Consider the following 27492-nt stretch of genomic DNA (forward strand, 5'->3'; position numbering starts at 1 on the left):
GGACGAGGAGAGAAAAGTGACTAAAATGAGCATGTGGAAACTTTTAGGGCAATAGAAACATTTTATATCTTGATTGTGGTGGTGGTTACATGCTTTTGCGCATTTTTCACAACCTGTAGAACTGCTGATTTGAAAAGGATAAACTACTGTATGTAAATATCTGAATCATCATGATTTAAAAACTTTTAAAATCCAAAGTAAAAAGAGAATATGTTTATAGAAAGAGAGATAGGTGGGGTAAAGTCTGGGCTACAGAAACGCCGTCTGGAGAAAGAGCTCGGAGGGAAGTGAACTTAGGAAGTGAGTTAAGGAAACAAAATGCCAATGTTTATGCCACAATGTCTAGGAAAGGAAAGAAGAGAGACTAATTCTTCATATTTAATTACATCTTTAAAAGGCACTTTCAATGTAAGCACATTTGCCTGACTTGACCTTAAAAATTGATTAAAGAGAATGGTTGTTTCCTTTTATAGTCAGTGGGAGTAATACTTAAACATAATGCAAATGCCTCATTGGAGAAGTAGGTAGCCCTAGGATGTCTGAGCAGTCCCCTCTTCCTCTCTTATTTCTATCAGTTCGGGATGTCTTCCTGACAATGCCATCAAATGCAATTCCATCAACATTTCTGGGAAAATCTTGTATTCATTTTCATTTTTGCCTCAGCTAACTTCTGAATTCTGTGCAGCAAGAAAAGTTACTCTCTTCATGCTAAATAGGTCTGGTCACATTCAATCCAGCACATGTTTACAGAGTACCTATTGTGGCTAAGTACTGCACAGAAAGCAGACGCAGAGCAAAACAGAAGTACAAAGCATCCTGCCCTCAGGAAGCTGACAGGAGACTTGTAGGGTAAGGCGTGCTCAGGCAACAAGGGCCCCTGCCTGGACTTTGCCTGTGTAGGTCTGGAGGACCGAAGGGAGAATTCACTGGGAGTCAGTCTGCTTTCAGTTTGAGGAGCTTTATAATTGGAGTTACCCTAATGGAGGAGCTAGATAAACCAAGGTCTGGCATCTGAAAAGAGGACAACTTTGATTACAGAAAAGTGTCTGTCTTGGCTTCTGTTGGTTGGTTAAGATAGAAAGTGTGTCTTTTCTTTCTTTCTTTTTTTTTTTTAAGGATTGGGACCACAAGTGTATCAGAGAGAAATATAGGCAGAAGGAAGGTATTCTCATCCCCATTTTAGAAGAGAAGACAGTACAGTACCTTTGTATTGAGGATGCCATCAGCAAAAGATGCCACTGGCAAGAACTAGAGGAAGAAAATGGCAGACACCACTTGATAACCAAGAAGTTGTGCTCATGAACATAAGACAGCCCTTTGGGAATCCCAGAAAGAATTGGAGGGGGTATATTTTTAAGGACCAGGAATAGGTAGACTGCAGGTCAAAGAACAAAGGGTTGGATACATCCAAGGATATTTGTAACTGTTAATGTGAGCCCAGTTTTATCTTCAGAAGGGACTGGAATAGGTATAGATGCGTAAATGTGTATGTATAAAACTAAAATGTCATTTAGTGCCATATGGACTGGGACAGACCATAGGAATTTAGAGAAGAGAGAAATCATAGTGTGCCATTCGGTAGGACTTCCTTGAGAAAGAGAGACTGGAGCTTGAGAGTCAACACATTTAACTCAAAACTCTGCCAAAAGCATTTTCCAAAGAATTGTCAGAAAAGATTACCCTCAGGTAAAAACCATCTTTTGATATCTCTTTAGGGGAATGGTGACTGCTCCTCAGTTTTCAGGTATAAAATTACTTGCATACAGTAGATACTTAATAAATGTCTGTTAAATTAATATTTTTATAAATGAATAAAGTCTTAAATATTTTAAAATAATATTATGGTTTTAGAATTTTAAATGTTAGATGAGCCTTACAAAGATGCTATATAGATTCATGATATGAGGAACATGTGTTAAATCATTGTGAAAAATATTTTTAATTTTTCCTTTGTACTTCCATAGAGTTTTGGAGTTGAAAAGGCTTTCAGAGATCCTTCCTCGTCTGAAGTTCCATTCATATAAGAATAAACTTGATAGTAATCATGTTGATTATATCTGAAATACCATTTAAGTGGACATTATGAGTTTAATCACTTAATACCAAATCCCACCCAACTCATCTCTAGTATATGTGCTGCTGAAGCGAGCACTCACCCAACTCATCTCCTACTTCTGTTATAGACGCTGGAAGTTAAATATTCTATTTCCCTTGCAATGTGGAATGGTCATGTAACACTATTATGCAAGGTATAAGTGGAAGTCTGCTGGGAGGAAGGACTTCTCGGAAATGTTTTACAATTCTGATTTTTTAGAAAGAAGGATTGGCTTTCTACCTAACTTCTTCAAGCTTGGGACACAGATATCATTCTGGAAGGGGCAACAAACTGGCTTGTGACAAAGGCCAGCAAAAAGGCCAAGGGAATCAGGATTTCTAAGAGCTGACCATTATATCTAAGATCTTAAATAAGTGGTACTAATTTCTCCACCTATGGAAGTGCCATACATGAGCTAATATATTCTTTGTAAAATGCGTTCTTTCATTTTATAAACTCTCATAATTCTACCTTGTCACTATGAAAAAAGATTGTTAGATGCAAAATGCATCATAGCTGTGTTGTATTTTATGTTTGCACTGTCATATGTTGTCTTGATTTTTAAAATAGTTTATCATATTGTAATGATCTTAATATCTTAATCTCCAATTTTGTTGATTTTTTTTTTTTTGGATAAGTTACAACATTCATCTGAGAGTCTTGACAGTTGGTAGAAGGAAAATAAATTGACAGACATTGAATTTTTTTTTTTTTTGGGTAAGTTAAAACACTCATCTGAGAGTCTTGACAGTTGGTAGAAGGAAAATAAATTGACAGACATTAACTTGAGCAGCAATTTTAGATATTAAAATAATATGGAGACAGAAAAATTAAACTAAGTGTTACTTTGCACAAGAAGTAGTAAGTTTATGGGATGTAATACTCTAAGATACAATTAATAGGTTAAATAAGATTTAGATAAACGGACTAACACTTTGGTTAATACAGAGTTAATATTAGAATTTGAGATACAAGAGCATGCTTTCAAACAATTAGTGCTTCTCAAAAGCAGAGCAGGATTTCCAGCTGGAGTGGTGAAAACCTCACTCTTGGAAGAGCCTGAAATAGGCTGGGTCATACTATCAGGATGTTGTAGAGAAATTTCCAGTACTGGATGACTTTTAAATTGCCTTCAAATCTACGAGTCTATGATTAATGACCATATAATATGTTCACAGCTTTCCTCCCAAAGAGATACAGATAAATAAAACTTTACTCAGATTATCAATTCTGGCATTCATTCAATAATAAACAAATATTTTCTGAGTACCTACTATGCGCCAGTAATTACAAAGATAGATGTGTGTTCTTTTGCATCTCTCTGTGTTTTCATTTCTCTTCCCATGACTTCTGAAATCCTTGCTGTTGGGGGAAATGATTTTGGAACCAGATAGAACTTGGTTTTTATTTCAACATTACCACTTACTAGCTTTATAACCTTGAAGTAGCCCCTTAACTCCTGTGAGTCTCAGTTACATCACCTGTAAAACAAAAATAATAATAATATCACCACAGTGTTAGTGATAAGATGAAATAACATGTTAGAAAATTGCCTGGCATGTGAGATGTAGGCAATAAATGTTGATTTTCTTCCCTTTTTTCCTCTGCTTGTAGAAAAATGGGAGACTTCACCCAGCCCCATCAGTTCCATTCAAAACTACCTGCTTCACATGTGCCAATTCTTATAGTTCTTACAGAATACAAATGACTTTTCATTTAAACATACAATCTTCATTCATGAAGATATGGTCCATCTTAAAAGGTGAAAAACTGCTGTGCTGTCAAATAATACACTAATTGGAATCTTTGCCGAATTACCCACCTTGTAATGATGAGGCATGCAGAATGGGTAGGAATGAAAGAAGGGTTTGAAAAGTGAATGAAAAGGAATAGCAGATGGTACTTGGGTGCTAATAGAATATAAAAGTCCGAGAGTAAAGGAAGGAAGAAAATAGAAAATGAGAGACTCAGCATGTGAAACTAAAGAGCCCTGGGCATTTCATCGAGGACGGTTAGAGTCTCCAGCATGGCTAATTTCCAGCTCCACTAATTATAGTCTGATGACCAATTCTGGATACTATCCTTTATTTACCAGGTTGAGGCATTTCCACTCTTGCTTTTGGAATGTCATTTGGGATTGTAGGATCTAAATGAATTCCTGCCACACATGCTCGGTTGAAAGATACTACAAAAATAAAAAAAATAGCTGAGCAAAGTGGAAGCTAAAGACCAAACCTGCAGATGTTTCAATGCTGCTTTTATTAATTCAAGCCAGTTCTTGCCAGTCAAGTACGAACTGGGGCACCGGCACATGACCAAACTGCATTCATCTGTGAAGGGGCTGGCAGCCTGGGTGCCTACACACAATGGTGCTCGTTCTATTACTCCTGCCATAAGGGAGGAATTGGACCATTGTAACTGGAATTTGTGCAGGTCAGGGACTCTACACACTAATTTAAGACTCAACTCTCAGAGTGGAATGACTCCATGATTCTGCTCTAATCCACACAGAAATTTTCATTTCAGCCACCAACGAGTCCTTGAAAATCCGCAAGACATCAAATTCAGCTCAAGGATAAACTTGGATTTCTGTGTACTGAGGAATTCCAGGGATCTCCTTCTCTCTCACAAAATTAGACTCTTCCCAAGTCTGGAATTGTACACATCTTATAGTTCATTTTGTCTGATATTCATACAGCCACCTCTGGCTTTCTTATGGTACCTCTTGGCATGACATATTTTTTTCCCCCCATCATTTTCCTTTCAACTGATTTGTGCCTTTGAATCTAGTCTGTCTCTTCTAGAGGGCATATAAATGGACCTTATTCTTTTATCAGACTGACCATCTCTGCTTTTTGATTTGAGTGTTTAGACCATTTACCTTTAACATAATTATTGATATGGTTGGAGTAACATTAGCTATGTTGCTGTGTTTTCTATATGCCTCGTGTTTTGTTTGTTCCTCTGTTTCCCCTTCACTGTCTTCATTTGTTTGTAATGCTTGTAATGTAATGATGACAGCTCTTGTTTCTGGCAAAAATTCTTTCTTTTTCAAGGATTGTTAATAAAATAACCCAGTTGATTTTGCATAATCAGTGGGGCCACACTTGCTATTATACTTAGTGAGACCACCTTTCCCATCTTTCCATATCCACTCCTTGGTGTCTGGCCCATCCCACCCCTGTTTGAAGAAGTAGGTAAAAAAAGTAATTATTTGACATCTGGACTATGGAGAATTCTAGTATAGCATATATATGTGTGTATAATAATTATTAACTTAGAGAGAATGTGAGAGGGGTAGTTTTTCTTCTTGTTGTCAGCTCCAGAGTGAGGGAAAGAATTTGATGGCTATCACCATTTTAATACGAAAGAAAAATTAAAAAGAGAATGTAAGATTTTTATTTATTTTTTTTTTAAAGATTTTATTTATTTATTTGACAGAGAGAGACATAGTGAGAGCAGGAACACAAGCAGGGGGAGTGGGAGAGGGAGAAGCGGGCTTCCTGCGGAGCAGGGAGCCCGATGTGGGACTCGATCCCAGGACCCTGGGATCATGACCTGAGCCGAAGGCAGATGCTTAACAACTGAGCCACCCAGGCGCCCTGAGAATGTAAGATTTTTAGAAGGTACAGGGTACCATGTTCTCTGTGATATCAAGCATATCAAAGTAGAAATATGTAAAAAATAAGCATGTATGCCCAGAAGAAGGACAATAGGATGTTAGCAATTTCTGGTGTTATGACTCTTTTTAAATTATTTTTCTGTTTTTCAGATATCCTACAATGTGTATATATTCCCTTTTACCCTAATTCTTTCCTGATTTAAAAATGGATACTCATTTATTTAAAAACAAGTCAAATAATATAACTATTCTAAAGAAGAAAATAGAAGTCACCCCTAGTCCTCATTGATCACTTCTCTTCGGTGAAAATTCTTCCTGACATCAGCCTGTGGATTATTACATTAATTTTATAAAAGTGAAAAAGACACCACAAAGGACAGGAAAGCAAATGTTGTGCCTATGCCCTAGGCCTTACAAATAATAAGTTCTGATGTATGCCATTTATTTTATAGTGGATATATCTAGATTTTTTCCTAGTACCTCCACTGTGTATTCTCATCCTGGGCGAAGGGTGATATGGCAGAAAAACTACTTATCTCACAGTGGAGAGAAAAGACAGGGCATTGGAGACATGTGCTGACACAAATTAGTACAAGACTTTGTAAATAACTTCCTAAGTCAGCACATTTCTTCTGTGAAAGTACCTCAGTCATCCTTCAGCCTGGGTTGAGGATGAAAACAGTGACAAGATGAACCTGTGTAATTACTGCTAAAACTCCTTCCTATATTTTCTTCCAGTCCTTATATATTAAATAATTATATTTCTTTGAATTATAGATTAAATAAAGAAAATAACTTTTTTTCATTTCTTAGTTTTTTTTTTGTTTCTCACCATGTGGTCCAATCTATTGCTATACAACAGATAATTTATTATTAAAACATCCCATTAGAAGAAGATATGTAGTAATACGGATTCTGTGGCTTTTGTGTCAAGTTTGCAAAAGACTAATCACATTGCTATATTGTGTACAGGAAACAGCACAGACACACTTAATTTGCTTTTGTTTTTTCCTTTTAGACCATCAAAGTGAAAACCTACTAAGGAGCTTAAAAAAAAAAAAAGCTGGAGCTTTGGAAGAAATACTAATCTTGGATAAAATTTATGTACTTAAAATCACAGCAATCACATTCTTCTTTGAATCATTTAAAAAAAATTCCTAGATAAGACAGGATGCTCCTTTACCTTGACGTAAGATGCACAGCTGATGCACAAGATAAGAAGGAATTATTCCAAAAATACCAAACCTCTGACCTTAAATCACTGTACGGGATACACCATATATTGGATATTCAAAATACTCTTTTACTCTCTCAGCTATTTCTAACTCTGTCACTTTAATGACTGTTACCTGATAACTGATTTTTAAAAATGGTTTTAAGTTAGGCATCTAATAAATTACTAGAGTCAACAAAGGTTGTGCTTCTTTGTTCTTGAGGAGATGAAAACATTTTCTTCTAATGAGTTTGTCCAATAAAAGTCTTACAGAAATGCACATACCCTTAAGTTATTCATTTTAATAAGTTTATTCTGAGGTAAATAAAAAAATACACAATGCAATACACCTTATGTCAGACCATGTTGAAAACTTTATTGGATATGATACACGTTTCAGGGCAGTAGTTATTATATACAATATTTTTCTTTTTAATCAAATGGATACAATTCTTCACACTGTTAACAATTTTACACCCTCACAGTAGTAATACACAGTACACCATTCTCTTCACAGGCCAATGTTTCCTAATGAAGACAGCTGTTGCATCCTGCAATAAGGCCAAGAGATGTCAGAATTAAATGCGAAGTATCAGGATGTCCTGTATGAAATGATTCCAGTATGAAGAAGATCTGATGTGTTGCTGCTTCAAATGATTGTTTTTACTTGAGACAAAGTGTACTAAACTCCAGGAAATTAGTCCCAGCTAATAAGCAAGGAAGAATATATTTTTATTTGATCAACAATTTACTTGTGCAAAGTACATGTGTTAGTATAGCATGTGGGTACGATGTGGTCTAAGGAAGCTTGCGGTATTTTGAGAAAGAAGGGTGTATATATAAAAGATAAATAGCTTTATTTCCTCTCCCCAACCCCCTCCATTTTTTTTTTTCTGTCTCTCAAGATGCAAGAAGCCTTGGGGGCATGACAGGAAGACTGCCAGTCTCAGTCTTTTGCAGAAGAGTTTCTAAAATTCCACTTAGTCTTTTTTTTCCCCCTAACGATGTGACTTGAAATACAGTAAAATCAAATATCATCATAGTTCGGAGTGTCACTGGTCCCTAGTTTACGGCCAGGGTTTCTGTGGTGTGTCAGATAATTAAAGGATTTCCAAGTCTCAACTCACCAGAAAAAACATGCAACCATGCAAGGTCCTGCAAGGGGCACGAAGTTTATAATGGCCTTGCCAAGGAAATTCCAAATCAAAACAAACCATCCCTAGTGTGCACTTGAGAAGAGAAGAGACCAACTGAAAGGCAGAAGGCAGAAGGCAGAAAGATCCTGCAGATGGGCTCTAGCTCCTGCTGTCCGGTCCTCACGGCACAGAAATTCTCCAGCCCGCAGCAGGAGGCAAATGCAAGGAAGTCTTAGGTAAAGTTCAGCACTCATTAGTTATGGGGGAAAGGTTCTGATATATTTAAAAAGGCAAAAAAAAAAAAAAAAAAAGCTGACCTCAAAGCAGAGTACATTTGAAGTGATAACTCACCCTTGCATATTTTTCAGTATGGTAAATTTTCAGCAAGAAGTGCTTATGTGTATATCTGATATGGAGTGGGGCCAGGCTGATCTGGGGTGCAGTGAATTCAGGAGTTAAGGTCAGGCCTTTTCTAGAGGCAGAGGTATCCATCCCCATTGCTTAAGACCTGGACTTCCTGGTGCCAGATGTCGCAGGGAACGATGGGGCTTAGGAGCTCCTTCAGGTTTCCTCAAGGTAGATCTTGGAATTTTTAAATTCAAGGTTAAATTTTAATATGATGATCAAAGATACTGACTTGTTCACCAGATTACAATGTTAGATGTTAGCTCTATTTTTATTGTTTTAGATAAGATGTTGCACAATAGTGCTTCCATTTGGGTAACAGCAGAATTGAGCCTTTTGTAATGTACTACAGAGTTAACATCTAGGGGTGATTTCAGAAGTTCTGTGTAGGAGAGGTTTAGGGACAGCAGTTTGATATTAAGGGGTTGCCGAGTGGACTCATCTTGAAGCTGTGTTTGCATTAAAAAATTTCTGCTGTTTACAATTAAATTACGTTAAAAAATAGTATCAGTCTGAAGATTTTAGAGCCCTCTTTTAATTTTTTGGATTATTATGCCCATGGGTGAGGATGGAGATTGTAGGGTGCTGGTGGCTACATCCTACCCTTGGCATAGTTGCTGACAGCGTCCCACAAAGGTTGGTAAATCTGTTAAAGATATTACTTCTCTGAAATACAGGGCATTTTGTCCCTATTACACTATGCCTATATCATGTTATGCCTTTAGAGTGTCACAGAAGAACTGAGGCCTGAAATCCTGTATAAATGATCAGTTCACTGAAGCTGGTATTCACAGCAAACAGAGAGCACATATAAACAGATTTTCCTCCAGTAGTCTTCTTGAAAATCTCCCTTGGTGGTGGTGGGGGGAGGGGTGATCACTAATGCAGAGGACTTGAGAGGTGTTGAAAATAAACGAAGGATGCAGAGGGTATTATTTTCTAAAAAAGGATTTGCCAGAAGCCTCCTTATTTTAACAATAACGTGACTGCACTAAGCACATGAATCATGCTCTAAACCTGGGTCTTGCCTAGTTTTCTCAGTGTTGTGCCAAGCAAGACAGTTAATTCGCACAGAGCATATTACCACGTTTGACAAAGGCATTATCCTCTATGAAAGCACACTGCCTGGAGCTGGAGGTGCGGCCATTCACCCTACAAGCTGTGGCCCTTGCAGGGGATGCCTGGGGAGAACGTGGGCACAGCTTTTCACGGCCGCTACAACCCAGCTTGAGTCAAACACGTGCAACCACCTTTTGCTTTTGGTACAGATATTTGTTTTCCAATTGAGTCTAGATATTGGTTTTGTAAAAGGAAAAGAGAATATATATATTTATAGGTATTAATAGGTATTTGCAAGTGTAGGTACATTTATTATGGTTGAGTAAGCATCAAATTTTACAAAAATATCTCCCTCTATAAGCCTCATTTTAAGCATACTGATGACATGGAAATATTCAGAGATTAAATTGCCCATGACTTTAAGGCTCAAAGAAAATAACTGAATAAATTGGACCACTGAATTTCAAATTGGATCATAGAAATTACAAATATTTGCAAAGGATGAACTTTCACAGTATCGTTTCAGGGTTCTGGATTCCTCGAGAAAGTAAGACAGCTTCTTTGTGCCTATGAAGGTCTGATTTTCATTGTGTCACCCTTTGTATTTTCTTGCTTTCAACTCCTTGCTTCGCCTGAAAGTTTATATCATTTTATTAATATTAAAGGAAAGCTATAATTCTAGAAATTGAAATTGAAGAATGAGGGATAGCATTGTCTGCTGGGCTTGAGATGAGCATTTAAAGCATAATTTGAAATATGATTATATGGTGTGTATTTATGTATGTATATATATTTAACACGTTATATCTCTGTATCTATTATCTAACTATCTATCTATCATCTATCTATTGTCTATTATTGTCATCTAATCTATTTCAATGGTGTGCTGAAGCCAGCTTAACTGGTTCATGAGAGTTGACAGATCAATTTTCAGGAATTTTGCAAGCTGGTTAGGGTTATATTGGTAGCTTGAAAATGGCCATGGCAAGCCTATTTAAATCATGGAAATTGGCAAGTTATACAAATCAGGGATTTTTTTTCCTTCTGAAGAGCCAGTTGTTGAATAATTTACCAATATACCATTCTAAGTTTGGTCTGGAAAGGGACTTCATACATATTTTAGTTCACAATGGAAGAAATAATCAATTTTGTAAAATACCAAAGTTAAAAAAAAGTTTTTGGCATAAACTCATATTCTTAAATAGCACTCACTTTTCTTATTAAGTGTTTTAGAATAAAATGATAGTTTAGTATATTTCTTAATCATTGATTATGTTTTAGAACATTTGTACTGTTGACTTATTATTTTAATCAAAGCTTCCACATTTACATCTTTTAGATAGTTGCAGAACTGTGCACTAAAGTTAAATATTAATGAAAATGAATGAATGAATTAATGAAAATGGATGAATCAAACTTTTCTTGTTGGTGTAGCTTTTGTGTTTATTTTTTTGTCGTTTTTGTCAAACCCCGTCATTTGGTATTATTGAGGTATTTCGTATTTGATTTGTGTTTGTCCATTCGTGTGTGTGTACATGTGTGTTTACACACACATACAGATGCTCACACATATACACACATAAAGCTCAACAAATAATAGTATTAGGGAAAAGGGATATTGGTTCATTAAACATTCTATTTGAAAACTGGGAACAACTTATGTTAAGAACTGTGCCAGGCTTATAAGTAGCTATTTGATCTGTCCAAATGGTTCTTCCTGTCTTTCCTAACAACTTCAAAATGCCATTGTTTCCATCTTTCCCCTCTGGGTTAATATCGTATTTGGTTGAAATGTGCACATTCCTGCTTCAGTGAATGCTTTGCCTAGCAGTCATAGAGGCCAAGTGTGAATTTAAGTTTACCTGTTCAATTTACTTCTAAGAATGTGCTGAGATTGGAGCTGAGCTGCTGAGCAGGCTGTGCAATGTGGCGACTCTGAATAAGAGAGACCTGAGTTCTGTTGGGCAAAGAAAGAACAGGTGGGAAGAATGACTTCTGAACCTGGAGATAGGTAGTGGGAGTGAAGGAAACTCCCGAAGTGGATATTTCTGAACAATGACCAGCAGGAGGATATCAAATCTCTGGAAAGATTGAGCTTTTCTTCTAGTATTGATGACCTCAGCACTTCCCAGGTGCATGACTTTGATTGTTGGGATCTTAGACATAGATGTGGAGAGCTACGAGGGAGGCCGACTCTGAGTCGGCCTTGGAAATTCCTTGGAAATTAGTTTTAAAAATTAAACCTATGTCATTTAATTTCTCCCTTGATTTGATGCTTTTTGAGAATAGTAGAGTCCAGGACTTCCTGGATAAGTTGCTGGACAGGTGCTGGTCTTGTGATGGTCAGCCCGGTGGAGAGATGGAGCTGTTACAGAAGTATCAGCAAATTTTACAGCAGTAGTTCACACATGCGGCTATAATACATTCATCCCCTGTTATTTTCCTAAGAAACGGAGCAACCTACGAGCTTATCTACAGTAGAGTCCGATGCACCACAATGATCACTTCAGGAGCAAAGAAGCTCATACAGAGGTGTGATATCTTTCTGTTGGTGCAAGTTCAAACCTCAGATTCTTTAAAATACATTTCCAGAGTTCTATTTAAATATGGATATGCCACACTAAAAAAGCAGTGGCTTCTTGGTAAAGCGCAATACTGAAATGGAATACTGACTTTCATAAAAATAAGAAATGTGTTTGGAAATTTAAATACCTTTTAAAAAATTAAAAACAAACATACTCTCACAGCTTGAGGGTTTAAATGAACCATGTGCCAAGGAGCTGAGAAAGCTCCTACTTTGGGTTACATCCTGGGACCGCTAACGTTCAAAAGCTGCCCAGCTGGGCATTTCCGCGGCATCTGCATGTTCCATTCAGAAGCCATCTTAGCATATCCCACGCACAACACGGCTTTTCATGACAAATCACTGGTATGCCCCACAAAACTGCTGTGAAGTGTTGTTTTCAGCATAAAAGTTTTGAGTTTTAGGGCTTATGTCAAAATTAAGCATGTTCTGTGAAAGCTTAAATTAATCCTTCCAGTGAGTTGCCTTTAAACAAGTCTATCTTCGTTTTCCATCAGCTCAATTGTTTCTAAACACTTTGAAAACAAAAACCAAAAACCAAAAAACTCCAAGTACAGAACCGAACACAAAGATGCTGAATGCATTCTCTGTGACTTAATTCTATTTTCAGTCCATATTTTATATATACTCTATCCAGGAAATTTTCTCATTTAAATAGGGAGAAGTGATCTTTTTCAGTTAATTCCTTTCTTGTCATTTACAAATGTTGACTATCATGCTGAATGTGGATATCCATCAGGAACCAATGGAAAAAGTTTAATTTATCAATGATCATAAAAATCTTTTTATGCATTCCTTAAATACTCTGGATGCTGATTTAATATATAAACATATTTGTACAAGTTATTCTTCATCTTCAAAACACTTTGTAATTTTACTTAAATAACACAAATGAGTAATTATTTAAAAATATTTTTCATCATTTTACAAAATATATCTTTATGGTATTGTTTTTGGATCTTCCTTGATCTGTCATTTTCCAAATGATTAATCCCTGATGGATTACATATAGTTATGTGACTATATCTTTAACTGTAATAATAAATTTCTTGTCACATATTTGAGGCAAACCTGAGGATAGATCATTGAATAATTGTTATTTTTTTCCTTCCTCCTGTAAAATATGTCATTTCTCCATTTTCTTCTTTAGTGGTCTTTTGAAGAATCCAATCTGTTGAGAAAATACCAAACATAACACAATTAATTATTTGAATTTAGATAATAAGTACTAATTTCCTTGGATAAAATTTAATACTATGTTAGTGATTCTGGGCACTCAAATAATTAATATAATTGAGATTTTTTTTCATTGACCTATTAAGTAATATTGACTGTCAAGAAATGACATTTATCAAATTGCTATTTCATTTTAAAAACTTTTTTGTTGGTTAAATATATCATGTCTCCTAGTAAAAACTAGTACATGTGGTTTTTACTAGTACTAGGGAAAATATTTGGAAAGACATATAAACTACAGTTAGCTGGCATTAAATGGCACTTTGCCATCATCCTTTTTCTCAGGGATGTGGCAGAGAAATTCCATCAAATAACTGATGGTCATAAATTGAGGTCATTAGAGCTGGGGGAGGGAAACTGGCACATGCACCATGGCTGAGGGTGGGGGAGATTTGAGTTGTCTGGATTAACTTTAAATGTGTTAGAACATCTGCCTTTATAGGCTTGACAGGAAGTGCCTCTTGAAAACATGCTGTATCATTTGGATATGAAAAGGAACTCACTGAACATAGAAGAAATTTCACGAAGGGGTGAATGTGGGTTACTTTTCATTATACTTTGTAATTTGGGTCATTATAAAAATTATAAGTGCTTTATTTATTTCCTATTGTACATTATAATAAAAATAAGTATAGGGGCTGGAAGGGATCTTTGTAATAATCTCATCTAAAATGTGGGTATTTTAAATAAAAGGAAATTAAGCATCCTAGAGAAGTGTTTTTTTAAGTCTGTGTATTTTTTTTTTTTATTTGAGAGTGGATTATAATAGTTCAAGCAGACAATGAGTTAATTCTTTGAAAGTATAGTACCTCCATATCATTTTAATAATGAAGTTATGGTGAATTATGCAAGAGAATGGTATATTTAAAAAAAATCATTATTGAATAATTGAGAGCTTAGATGGGATAAATGATCAAAATGCAGTTTTAAGCTACAGAAGGTAACTTCTTCATGTCTTTCACCATGACAGAGCTTTATGTCTTCCATTATGTCAGAATCTAGTTGGTGGTAGATGAGGAAAAGGTGACAACAGAGAAATAAATGTGAAAAAACAATAAATTTGTCCTGCTTCGAGTGGCAATTCTATGTCTCAGGATTTTTTCTTTGAGCCAACAATAAAAGTTCTGGATTCACAAACTATCAGTCTCCTTACCTTGTGCCTGCAGGTCCTGAGTTGAAAATAAATCCAACAAGGCTTTCACAGGAACAGGTGGTGAATGTAAGACTTTTCTCTCTCCTGTCCTGTCCTGCTCTCTCTCTTATCCTTTCCCTCTCAAGTCTTTTTGCATCTTTTCAACCTTCCTTTGCTTTCACATACTAAATGTTCTATTTTATTTTATTTTTTATTTTTAAGATTTATTTATTTGAGAGAGAGAGAGTGAGCGAGTAGTAGGGGTGGGGGAGAGGGGCAGAGGGAGGGGGAGAGAGAGAATCCCAAGCAGATTCCCTGCTGAGCATGGAGTCCCATGCATGGCTCCATCTCACAACCCTGAGATCATGACCTAAGCTGAAATCAAGAGTTGGACGCTCAACCGACTGAGCCACTCAGGCACCCCTAAGTGCTCTATTTTAAAACTAAATTGTGTTATCTGAACTTTTCCACTCAACTAATTCTATTAACATGGGTTGTTAGTGGAAGTTGGGTCATAAGAATGGAGACTAGGTGAATGCAGTACATAGCTTCAAACTGGCTGGGGCCAATACTAGTTAAAATTAAAAATGAGTTAAGTTTGTTTTCAGTGCCCAGACTTACAACTTTCACTTTCCTTCTTTGCCTTTCCATATTTACTTATCAGTAAGTGCTAGATCTTATTTATGCTTATCCCTAGTTCAAAACCCTATGGCAAAGGGTCAGATTCAACAGTACCTGGTAGAAATTACGGGCTTACTGACTATAATATGGAATAAATGTTGAATGAATAAATTTAACTAATATATAAAAGACTAAAAAATGGTGGCGCTATTCCCCGTCCACATCCACCAAGGATATGTATATTGGATGAGGAATAAAGCTTTCGGATTAGTAAATAAATCGTCAGTGATGGAACTTCAGCCATTAGTATGAAATCAAGTTAAGAGAGAAAAACGTTCTGCTTTCTTAGGGCTTCTCTGTGGGCTGAGTCTCATTTCAATCTATTGGTTATATTGGCCTGACTGGGCTTCTCCCTCAATGTGTGGTACTATATTCCGGAACGTGTTTCTCAATCTATTTAAACCTGTGCCCCCTAAAAGCCTTCTCTCTTCAATATTAAGTATAACAAGCTACTACTAACATTTTGAAAAACTTTATTTTCTACCATGTGTACTGCAAGGATAAATTATATAAAGACAGTGCTTTTTGAAATAGAGTCACAGCTCCAGGAAGAATCTTTGGCCTGTTCCCTGTATGGACCCCGGGAGTTCCAATGAATTTCCAGAGCGGTCAGATTTTGTTGTTGTTGTTGTTATTTTAATTTTTAAGTTTTATTTATTTATTTGAGAGAAAGATAGCGAGAGAGAGAGAGAGCACGAGCAGGGGAGGAGGGAGAAGCAGGCTCCCTGTCCAGTAGGGAGCCTGATGTGGGGCTTGATCCCTGATGCGGGGCTTGATCCCAGGACTCTGGGATCATGACCTGAGCCGAAAGCAGACGCTTAACTGACTGAGCCACCCAGGTGCCCCAGAGTGGTCAGATTTGGAAGAAGGAGGAAGAAGGGATAGTCCTGAGGTTTCTGCTCCAGGTCTAGTAAGTATAAAAAAAGTCCCTGGGTAGCTCTTCTGAGTCTTCTGCAGACCAAATACATGCTTCAGGGAAGTTCCATATGGCTTTAAGCAGGTGGAGGGGCAATTAATCTTTTTAGTATAATGGAGCTGCCGAAAGTCTGAATCCAACTAGGGACTCTCATTCCAAAACAAAATGTTTTTATACATTTCAGAGAGTTCATGACCCTCTTGAACAAAACCCAATTCCTGGAGCTCCAGAATAAAGAGCCCTGCCTAGAGGTTTCTAGCAGTGAGAGATACTGGAAAGGGATGGGCTTTGCTGATAGATCTTTGCTTGCATCCAGTCCTTTACTAGCTGGTAATCTTGGGAGAGTTACTTAACTTCTCTTTGCTTTAATGTCCTCAAATATAACATGTAGTTAATATACTTTGTTGAAAAGGTTGTAAGCACAACAGAGTGAATAAAAGCAAGAGGGAACACAAAGCAAGGGGTTAACAGTGTTGGCAAGGAAGTAAAATGGTCCGGATTTAGGTCCTTACTCTGCATCTGATAAACCATGTGGCCTTGGGGAACATATTTAACTCTTGTACGTCCCAGCATCTCATTAATAAAATGAGGTTCATAGTCGTGTCTTTCTCAGAGGGCTGATGTTAACATTAAAGTGGAAAAGTTTAAAACAGTTCCTGGCATGTAGAAAGCATTCGGTATGTCCTAATTCTCTTCCCTCCCAAATTCTCTTCTCTTCCCCCTCCCTGTGGAGTCACGGATCTGATCACTGGATCTCCCACTGAAGTGGTTGAACTAACTGCACCTACTGGTCAGAACAGTCCAAAGGTTGCTAAATGACCTTCCTTCCTGGGCCTAAAGGGATCCAAGAAGCCAGCAGAACGTATTAACAAAACATTTACTGGATGGAAGAATGTGTTTATTTTTACCTTTACGCTTCTTCAGACCGGTGACCAAAAAAACTAGATGAATAAAACTTAATTGTTTTAAGCAGAGATATGCCACCAGAGAAAATCTATCCAAATATCAGCTCTGGCTTTCCTTTTCTCTTGTCAGCTGTCTCCTAAAACTACATGGGCAAGTGCAGTGCTCAGAATAGAAAAGCACACTGAAAGAAATCCGTAAAATGCTCTCTGGAATAGAGGTGCATCTAAGTGAAGAAACCACATTCTTTGTTTCAAGCACAACCTTGACACCACTAAGACAGGTCTTGGGGACCACGGTGTGGCAAAGCCGGGTATTACAGACAGAGCACTGACGACCCTGCAGCGTAGAAGGAGCTGCAGGTTTGAGAGAGCCAGGAATTCTTAGAGACTTCGCGAGAGAAAAGCTATGGTTTCTATTTACTGAACTAAATGTTACTGACCTACACCTTTAACATGGCTTTGTTTATCATCCTCTCTGAGTGCAATCCCCCCAAAAGAGGAAGTTAGGCATTGTAAGCGAGTCAAAAGGGTAGAACTGTTGGCAATTTGGTGGGACAGAAATTTATTATTTAAACTACTTGATTAAAGAGAATTCTGCTGCTCAGGTATTAGAAAAAAACGAATATGTAACCACAACCTGTATTTTTAACAGAGTTTAGTTATTTAATAAAGCAATTTGGTAAAATATAGGGTGGTATTATGTTAGAATTAATACCAATTTGATGTTTCATTGGAAAAAAACATTAAATTCAACTTTTTGATAGGATTTTGTTCTCTATTAAATTTAGTGTAAATTCTGTCATCTCAGTTCTGCTTAATTTGAAAGTGATACAGCTAAGAGTTTGAAAAATCTCACACACCTCAGTATAAGCAAAATATCTATGTAAATATATGGATTTATCCAATAGTAATAGTTTTACAAGAGGATTTGAAATAGGAGTCAGTAAAACAGTAAGATTTCTCTTTCATCAACTAAGTAATAAATTTATCCTCTCTCACTCAGGCACACAGCTATTGCATAAAATGTGGCATATTTCTTCATATATTAAAGAAATCTTAGTTTTTAAGATACATAGAGATATGTATTTGGACAAGGCTCATCTTAACCATTCTATTGTTTATATATTCTTAAACTGATATAAGAATTCATTTTGTTCTTTTTTTATAAAAGAGAGTTTTCATTCTTCTTTATTTATAAAAGTAATGCATACTTAATTTACAATTCTCAATGTTATAGACATATAAAGGTCTTTTACAATCCCAATCTCCAGAGAGATCCATCATGATTTTTGGATTTGTTTATTTATTTTTTTCTTTTACAAAACTGGGATCGAGTTGTGCGCAGTGTTTGGGATATACATTTTTTTCTTTTGTCTTGGTCATCACCTCAATATTTTTAATGGTCGTATAATACCATATTACACAGCATGGATAAATAATAATTTATTTCACCAATTTGCTGTTGATAGTTGAAATAGAAAGTCAAAGGAACTTTGGTGCTTACCTTCCACAGTGCTAATATGAGCAGCATTAATAGCAATAATCCAGCAAAAGCACTCAATAGGATGACCCATAATGGCACTCTGCCTGGCAGTCCATCTTTGGATATTTGAATAGCAAACTGAAATTTATTAAACAAGACTGTTAACATTGATAAACACCTGTTATAACTCTTGGTACATTGAGTTCTTGCAGGCTATAATTTTCTACCAAACAATGTACTTAATCTGATTACTACATACAGAGAAAACCTTGAGTTTACATTTAAAAATGTCCATCTATTAAAAATCTCTAAGCATGTCAAATTTATTATTACCCAAAATATTTATAATCTTATGCTTTAGAAATGTACACATAAAGAGTAAACTGTCCATGAATCAGAATGTGAGGGAGCAGAGGTGAATTTAACTCAGTGAGAACCAAAAGTATTACATATTTTAAGGATTTATTGATTGACTTTAGTGCATTATCATGATGGTAAAAGTCTAGGCTGGAGCGTTACCACAGGTTGTCGACATAATCAACCTGAGTAGGTCGTCTTCTAATTCTAATTTTCATGTGTTTTATTTTTTGTCTACAAATTTACATATAATTTTCATATGATAAAATGCACAAATCTCAAGTAGACAGATAACATGAATTTTTGCACATATATTCACCCCTATGTATTTTTATTAGACTGCACTGTCTCTGCCAGTCGACTTCTCTTCAGTCTATATATTAGGTCTTAAACTGAAGGAAAACTTTGAGGTAAACAGCTGTTAGTGTTGCAGCTACTCAATGCGGCACCCAAACCGCAGCGAGACTTGTCTGCGCTGGGTCTCATCCCAAGGTTTCTGAGAAAAAAACTAATTCAGTGTAGATCTCAATGACTAATGATAGCTCAAGTTTCTGTGTTTGCTTGTTGGAGGGAACATCTCAATTCCTAAAGCTAGAGGGAAGACTGGAGGTAAAAAAGAGAACAGGGGAGATATTTATATATATTGGCTGCTGGACAAACTCCTCAGATGGCGACGGGTGGGTCACTGCTGATGCTTTGGGGACACAGAGCCGGCACGAATGTACATATGTACAGAATAAGATCTTAGAAGACAGATTTCAAATACATCTAAAACAACTGCCTGAACTGATAGATACAGAAGCTGAACTCTGGATGGGATCAGTGACTTCTCTAAGATCACACAATTACAAAATGATCACTTCTAGTAATTTTAACGATGTAGGTATAATTTTCTTTTAGGATAAGATGTTGAATAATAGTTCCGTGGGGAATTTTAAGCTAACATTTAGGGGAAATAAAGCTAGTTATAAAATTTCAACAAAACATATCCAGGAATCAAAAGTACTCTTTTCCAATATAATTTATACTCAGTTTTGGGGGGGGGGCGGTGCTACTGGTAAAATTTTGGCTTCTCTGCATGTGGAACAACTTTGCATTTATCAGTGTTCTTTATAATGTAAGTAAACATTATATGCATATGTTCTTTAAAGGTGAATACCTACCAGGGGTCATTGACACTGGAATTATTTGAGATAAGTATTCATTTGAAATAAGAAATTTTTAAACAACATCTGAATGTTACATAGCTTCCAAATAAAATTATATGACTCATACTATCCACATGGGACATTTAAACTCTCCCATGATAAGAGGAGAAATGCTTACATATCCACTTCTGTAATAAGTATTCTGGCCTTATTTTATAATAAAACAGGAGGAAAAACATCAAACCATTTTATTTTTACCAAGGACTGAAGTGTGAATTTGTATGAGGGAATAATATTTCATTTTTGCTTCAGATTTCCCAATGACTAAATGAAGAAAACCTTTCAAAATTTACATTTATTTCTGTACAGTGTACACTTTGTAAAGTGTTTTTCAAGTCTGCTCTTCAGATGTCAACTGCATTTTATAATGTAAGTTTTTAAGGAGGAAAATCACAAATGCATCATTCGTTTTCAAGGTGAAAGTAAAAACACCAATTTATTGTGATAGTTACAAGCGGTAAAGTCAAACATGGCATGTTAATTGTAAATATCATGGTTTTTCCCAGTTTCTTACAAAGAAGACTGAAATCACACTTGAAGCTAATTAAGTATAATTTGAAGCAAAAAGTGTCTGTTACTTAGTGACTAGCTAGTCACTGCTTTAGGTTCTATAAGCAATTATAAAACATTATGTCACAAAATTCAGAGTGAAATGTATAATGTTTTCAAAACTTAGAGTTGCTCTTACCTCTCTTTTTTGATTGCCAGTACTTAAAATCAGTGATGTATTTTCACTCTGAAGGTCTGCCCTTACAGTAAGATTTAAGCTGGAAAAACGTGCCTGAAAAGCAAACAGGATTTATTTTCAATATATTATGCTAATCACAGTGAGAGCTAGTCATGTTTGAGTAGTGCAATTTTTAAAATATAGATTTTCCCGAGAGATTTAAAAACACTGGTTTTGTTAACATCCAAATGGAACTGGTGGTTTCAAATGATGACCCATCCCTCTTCTCTCCACTCAAATTGTCACTTAGGTCCTTGTTATAGAATGAAACAATTCTATATCATTTTCTCCAGATTTATCCTTAGCAAAAACAAATCTCAAACCCTGCCCCCCTTTCATATAGCTAGGTATGAAATAGCTACACTCTGGTAATGAAGTTTATATAGGAGTTCGTGCAGGATTAAACATGAAATTGCCAACATCCAACAGTTTGTGATTTATAAAAATTGTAACTTAATATGATCGAACCTAAAAATTGGAAATTTCATATAATTAACTAAACACTTCTAAGAGAGAAAGAAATCATACAAAATACAATGGATTAAGTTTTTTTAAAATTTTTTATTGTTATGTTAATCACCATACATTACATCATTAGTTTTTGAAGTAGTGTTCCATGATTCATTGTGCATAACACCCAGTGCTCCATGCAGAACGTGCCCTCTTTAATACCCATCACCAGGCTAACCCATCCTCCCACACCCCTCCCCCCTAGAACCCTCAGTTTGTTTTTCAGAGTCCATCATCTCTCATGGTTCATCTCCCCCCTCCAATTTCCCCCCTTTCATTCTTCCCCTCCTGCTATCTTCTTCTTTTTTTTTTTCTTAACATATAATGTATTATTTGTTTCAGAGGTACAGATCTGTGATTCAACAGTCTTGCACAATTCACAGCGCTCATCACAGCACATACCCTCCCCAGTGTCTATCACCCAGCCACCCCATCCCTCCCACCCCAACCCCCACTCCAGCAACCCTCAGTTTGTTACAATGGATTAAGTTTTAAAGTAGCTTGTTGTCAGACAGATTTGACTATTAGGAGCTAAAAAATGTCCTCCTATTTTATATATATACATATATATGTGTGCATATATATATAGTATATATAAATGTGTGTATATAGTATATATAAATGTGTTTATATACATAGTATACATAAATGTGTGTCATATACATATATATATATATGTAAAATCTGATCTAATACAGTGAGTCCATAATACATGTTAGCTCTATTGTTAATGGTGTCAAGAAGTCAAGCACTGTCTCTCTATAATTCTTTGTCCCTTAACTTAGTTCTACAGCATTAAGATAAATGCAAACTTTGATACTGTATAGGTGTTTATTTCTAGAGGTACAAAAAAAAAAAAAAAAAGAATAAGAGAGCCTGAAAAAAAAGTATCATCTGGAAGGAGACCTTGGAGATAACTTCGTTACTAATAAACAAGGAAAATGAGATCCGAATAGTTGGTTAAGTAGAGCTGGGGCTTGGACCACATTTTTTTACGCTTCCAGTTCTTCCTACAGAAGCACTCTGCTTTGCATATACTAAGTAATGAGCAAATATTTGTTAACATAATTCAATAATTACAGAGAACAATGCAGTCACTTACTTTTATAAAAGTTGGTTTCCATAAGATAAGTGAAACATTCACTTGGCTTATGTCAGAAGGAATCAAAGTACACGTAATGGTAGCAAATTTACACGTACTGCAGTCCTGTTTAAATGTTCAGAGGTATATATTAGTATCTTTGCCATTTGACAAAAAGATACCATATTAAAGTATTCTATAAGATAGCTATTTTTAGGTTGATATTGAATTTATTCACTTAAAAAGCATGAGATAAAACTAGCACTTGTCTTGGTTATCTGAATTTACCGGAATTGTGCCTCGTTTGAGATCTTCAGGTTTGGATATAATCGTTTTCTTCCCAGAGTTGACACCAAGAGGGTCCTGAAGGCTACTGGGTCTGCAGTTTGCATTCTAAAAAGTGAAAATATTTCTTTTATCAGACAATGCCAGGTGTCAGAGGGAAAAATGACTCGGTACAATAAGGTGAAGAATCTGACAGCCATTGTCACAGAGGAAAGATCCATCTTCAGGAGTGTGCAATATGGAAGAAGCTGTTCTGGAGCATCCATATACACCCACTCCCAGATAAAAATTACTGTTAGAATGCTACTTTTGAATTGTAATAGATATCAGGGAGGTTGTTATCAAAAAGGAAGGATGTGGGGCGCCTGGGTGGCTCAGGCGTTGAGCGTCTGCCTTCGGCTCAGGTCATGATCCCAGGGTCCTGGGATCGAGCCCCGCATCCGGCTCCGTGCTCCGCAGGAAGCCTGCTTCTCCCTCTCCCACTTCCCCTGCTTGTGTTCCCTCTCTCGCTGTGTCTCTCTGTCAAATAAATAAATAAAATCTTTAAAAAAACAAAACAAAAAGGAAGGATGCTAGTGGAACTTACTATTGCATAACATAACTCATTAATTTATTGTTTTCATCAAACATTAGTTGTTAATTCCCATAATACAGAGAGAGAAAAGAAATTAAAACTATACTAAAAAAAAAGGTTAGCATTTGTTATTCATTATGTTGGCTCATACGATGGTTTGTGAAACAAATAAAAAAAAGAGAGGGGCTTTCATCTGTATTTGTATATTCATCCAATAATATTTTAGGAGTCTCTAAACACCAAGGGTAAGATAATTGGTCTATGTGGAAAGAAGATGTAAGTAAGCAGACCTATAAATGTTAAGATGCCATGTTTGTAAGACAGCTCGTTCTTGGATTGTTTTACTAGACTTACTCTAATAAACCTTTCGTTCATCAAGACTCTCTACATCCTTGATAAAAGGTAATAAGGATAAAGTTCATAAGTAATAAGAAAAGTACAATTTTAGTCTTCCTACATCTTCACAAACCTGCTTTTTTGGATTAGAGAGAAATGGTAGAGGTTTAATTTTTCCTTGCCTTTAGGGAAACATTTAAAGATTATAATCCAACTATCACTCTTTCTACTTCTTGATTTTTGAGAGTATTTTAACTTAAAAAAAATCTCTGAAGAGAAGACAGATTGTCAAATGCTGATAATATGCATGCATTACTTCAACATTTATTGTGATTTTCTATGTCTTAGAGACTGAACCATAACAATTTACCACATTGACTCATTCAAAGCTATAGGTACAAAGTGATATTGCTATTGTTTGGGATAAGTGAGTAAAGATTACTGTACTGTTTTATGTGCAGCTGTGTGTTCGCTTAGGAGCAATTAAAAAGTCTCTTTATAGAGCTGTTTGATCATCTCAAACAAATTAAAGCTGTAACAAACATTTTAAGGCACAAGTCAACAAGTAGTTATCTAAAATCTACTCCAGTGGATTGGATAGTATTTCAAAAAGACATGCCCAAGTCCTAGCACCTGGAACCTGTGAATGTGACCTTATGTGGAAAAAGGGTGATTTTGGGGCACCTGGGTGGCTCAGTTGGCTAAGTGTCTGCCTTCAGCTCAGGTCATGATCTCCAGGTCCTGGGATCCAGCCCAGTGTGGGGCTCCCTGTTCAGTGGGGAGTCTGCTCCTCCCTCCGCCGCTCCCCCTGCTAGTGCTCTCTCTCTCTCTCCCTCCCTCTCAGATAAATAAACAAAATCTTAAAAAAAAAAAAAAAAGGAAAAAGGAAACAGTGTCATTGCAGATGTAATTAAGGATCTCCAGATGAGGTCCTTCTATTTAGGATGGGCTCTAAATTCACTGATGAGTGTGCTATATGAGACAGAAGAGGCAAAGACCCAGAAACTCAAGGAAGACAGGCATGCGAAGACAGAGGCAGAGACTGCATGCAGTTCTGCTGCCACAAGCTAAGGCATGCCAAGGGTTGACAGCAGCCCCCAGAAGCTAAGAGAGAGGCATGGAACAGATTCTCCCTGTGAGCCTCCACAGGGAACGAACATTGTTGACACCTTGATTGTAGACTCTGGCCTCCAGGACTGTGAAAGAATAAATTTCTGTTGTTTCTAGCCACCCAGTTGGGTAATTTATTACCACAGCAGTTGTAGGAAACTAATACATCTACTAAGTAGCCAGTGGAAATTGTTATTATTATTTAAAATTTTCTAAATGCTTCTCCATGTCGCTTTTGTAAAGCTCTTTATCACAACTGGCATGCAGAACAAAAGGGTTTAAATACAAATTGAAAAAGATAATAATTATGATGTAATTCCAAGGCACACATTACTTACATTAGAAGACGACCATCCACTTGGGTATAGCACAGGATAACCATCTGATGTCAAGTTGGGAAACGAAATTGACAGTTTAAGTTCTGGCATTGGAAAATGTCCACTCTTTCTAATCTACAAGAAAGAAAAATAAAAATGTAACCTCTCTTCCTCTTCCAACAGCATCCTTTCTGTATTAGGTAGGACATCTGTTCTTAATTGATGAATTAAGTTGTGTAATATTTTGAATCTGAAAGTGAATGCAGGCAATTTACGGCACTGGATAGAGAACTGGCATAATTAAACAAGCAAAAAATAGGGATGTTTAATAGTGGCCGTATGCATCAGCTATAATGTATATTGTTCCTTCATCCTCCCACTCCCAAAGTAGGACTGGGATTAAGGAAAATCAGAATTAAATTTCTTTATGCTCATCATCTTTTTGGACATACTGGTCTTTTTGAAGGTGGGAAGGAGGGAGAACATTTACTTGATCCACTCAGAACAGGTGAGCATATTTTGGATGCCTCAACCAGCTTGCCGTAACTCCTTAAACCTACAAATCATTTCTTAGCCCAGCCACATGGGATCTGCCACCACTGCACAGGCAAACCAGATACCCATACGCTTCCCGTCACTATTTTACCTCCAGCTAAGGCTACTGTGTCAATAATGATTGTTAATCCAGTTGGATGAGAGTCACATTGATTCTGCTTTCAATGCCCATCTGTTTTTATCCACTAAACTACAATTCCTGCTTAATATCACATCATGCTGCCAATGGTGAGTGTAGCTCATAGGGAAGGAAAGCCAGGCAGGATGAAATTCAGCAGAAAGCTGAATTTGCTATTCAAAAGTCCTCACAAGTAGAAGAGGTGCAATGGAATTGGAGCAACCAGGTGCTATGGCCCTCCCTTCTTCCCACTCAAGCATAATTTCCAGGACCTACACCTTCTTCACACCCTCCCTAGGCTGAATTCTTAGGTGAGTAGGGAGCTCCTTAATTGACAGATGCCAGAAAATCAACTGATCTATCTAATTGAGCCTTCTGGACTGGGAGTTACACAGTAAGCAATTCCCTGTGTTTGCCTAAAACTAAATGCATCCCTTAATCTTGGAATTCTAGGAATTTCTGACCAGCTGTGCCTGGCCTCTTAATCACGCTCCTTGACTCTTGCCCCTTCTTATTGTAATATGTCTTAAAATTGCCTGCCATGGTCTCCCACTCTAATTCCATCTGTTTTCTGCTAAAGAATAAAAAATCATGTAATCTGTAATTAACATTTATTTTTTTCTGATTAAAAACAATGTTATTTACAGAAACATTGGAAAATATTGAAAATAAACAGGAAGTAAGTTTTCTATAATTCTACTACATTGGTAACACTTTAGTGTACAACTTACCTGTCTATCATATATGTATATATTATATACATATATATTATAAAATATGTATCATATAAAATACAAGATTTGGCACCCCACTTATAAAATGTATTGTCATGGTGTTTTCCCATAAACTTAGAGATTCTTTGAGAATATGACTTTCATTAGCTGCTTAATAATAACCACAATATCAATATTTATTTATGTTCAACATTTATTTATATTCTAGACACTGTGCTAATTTTCTTACTTGCATTATTGCCTTTAACCCTGTTAACAGCCTTATGAGGTAGATTCTCTTAATATCCCTATTTTACCTATAAGGAAACAAGGTTAGAATGAGAATGAAGAACTTCCAAAATCACAGAGCTAGTAAATAGCAGAATTAACTTTTTTTAAAAATCTAAAATGTGTCCTCTTTAGCTGTCTTTCCATTGAATAACTATCTGATAATTTATTTAAGCAATTATATGTGGTTAAACTTTTAGATTGTGTCCAGGTTTCAATTTTTAAACTATAAATGACACTAATAACAGTATCTCCCAGGGGTGCCTGGCTGGCTCAGTCAGAAGAGCATGTGACTCTTGATCTTGGGGTCATGATTTTGAGCCCCATGCTGGGTGTAGAGATTACTTAAAAATAAATAAATAAATAAATAAGTACAAAAATAAATAAAAGAGTATCTCTGAGAATAAATCTTTGTATCACCAGTAATTTTCTATGGTACATTTTAAGCAATAAATTCATTCACTGGGTCTCACCTAAGAAAATGTTCATATTATTTTTCAATTCTATTACTCCAATTTTTTATTTTATCTCAGCAAAATAATAAGGTACAAAGGATTATGGTCAGGGGTATTCTTTTTCTTTTTTAATTTAATTTTATTATGTTATGTTAATCACCATGCATTACGTCATTAGCTTTTGATGTAGTGTACCATGATTCATTATTTGCGTATAACACCCAGTGCTCCATTCAATATGTGCCCTCTTTAATACCCATCACCAGGCTAACCCATCCCCTAACCCCCTCCCCTCTAGAACCTTCAGTTTGTTTCTCAGAGTCCATAGTCTCTCATGGTTCATCCCCCCTTCTGATTTCCCCCCTTCATTTTTCCCTTCCTACTCTCTTCT

General features: G+C 36.3%; 1 protein-coding gene across 1 annotated transcript; it reads right to left on the reverse strand.

The window, feature by feature from the left end:
- Window positions 1–7281: 7281 nt before the first annotated feature.
- Window positions 7282–25353, reverse strand: LOC116628988 (integrin alpha-1-like). The gene is made up of 6 exons (XM_032399285.1): window positions 24994–25353; window positions 22639–22743; window positions 22372–22476; window positions 20721–20813; window positions 18489–18605; window positions 7282–13285 (listed from the first exon to the last, which is right to left on the reverse strand). The coding sequence occupies exons 1-6, from the start codon at window positions 25081–25083 to the stop codon at window positions 13241–13243; spliced, it is 555 nt and encodes a 184-aa protein (XP_032255176.1). The 5' UTR covers window positions 25084–25353; the 3' UTR covers window positions 7282–13240.
- Between the last annotated feature and the right edge of the window lie 2139 nt (window positions 25354–27492).

Source organism: Phoca vitulina, unplaced genomic scaffold, assembly GCF_004348235.1.
Source record: "Phoca vitulina isolate PV1807 unplaced genomic scaffold, GSC_HSeal_1.0 scaffold165, whole genome shotgun sequence".
Taxonomy (NCBI): Eukaryota; Metazoa; Chordata; class Mammalia; order Carnivora; family Phocidae; genus Phoca; species Phoca vitulina.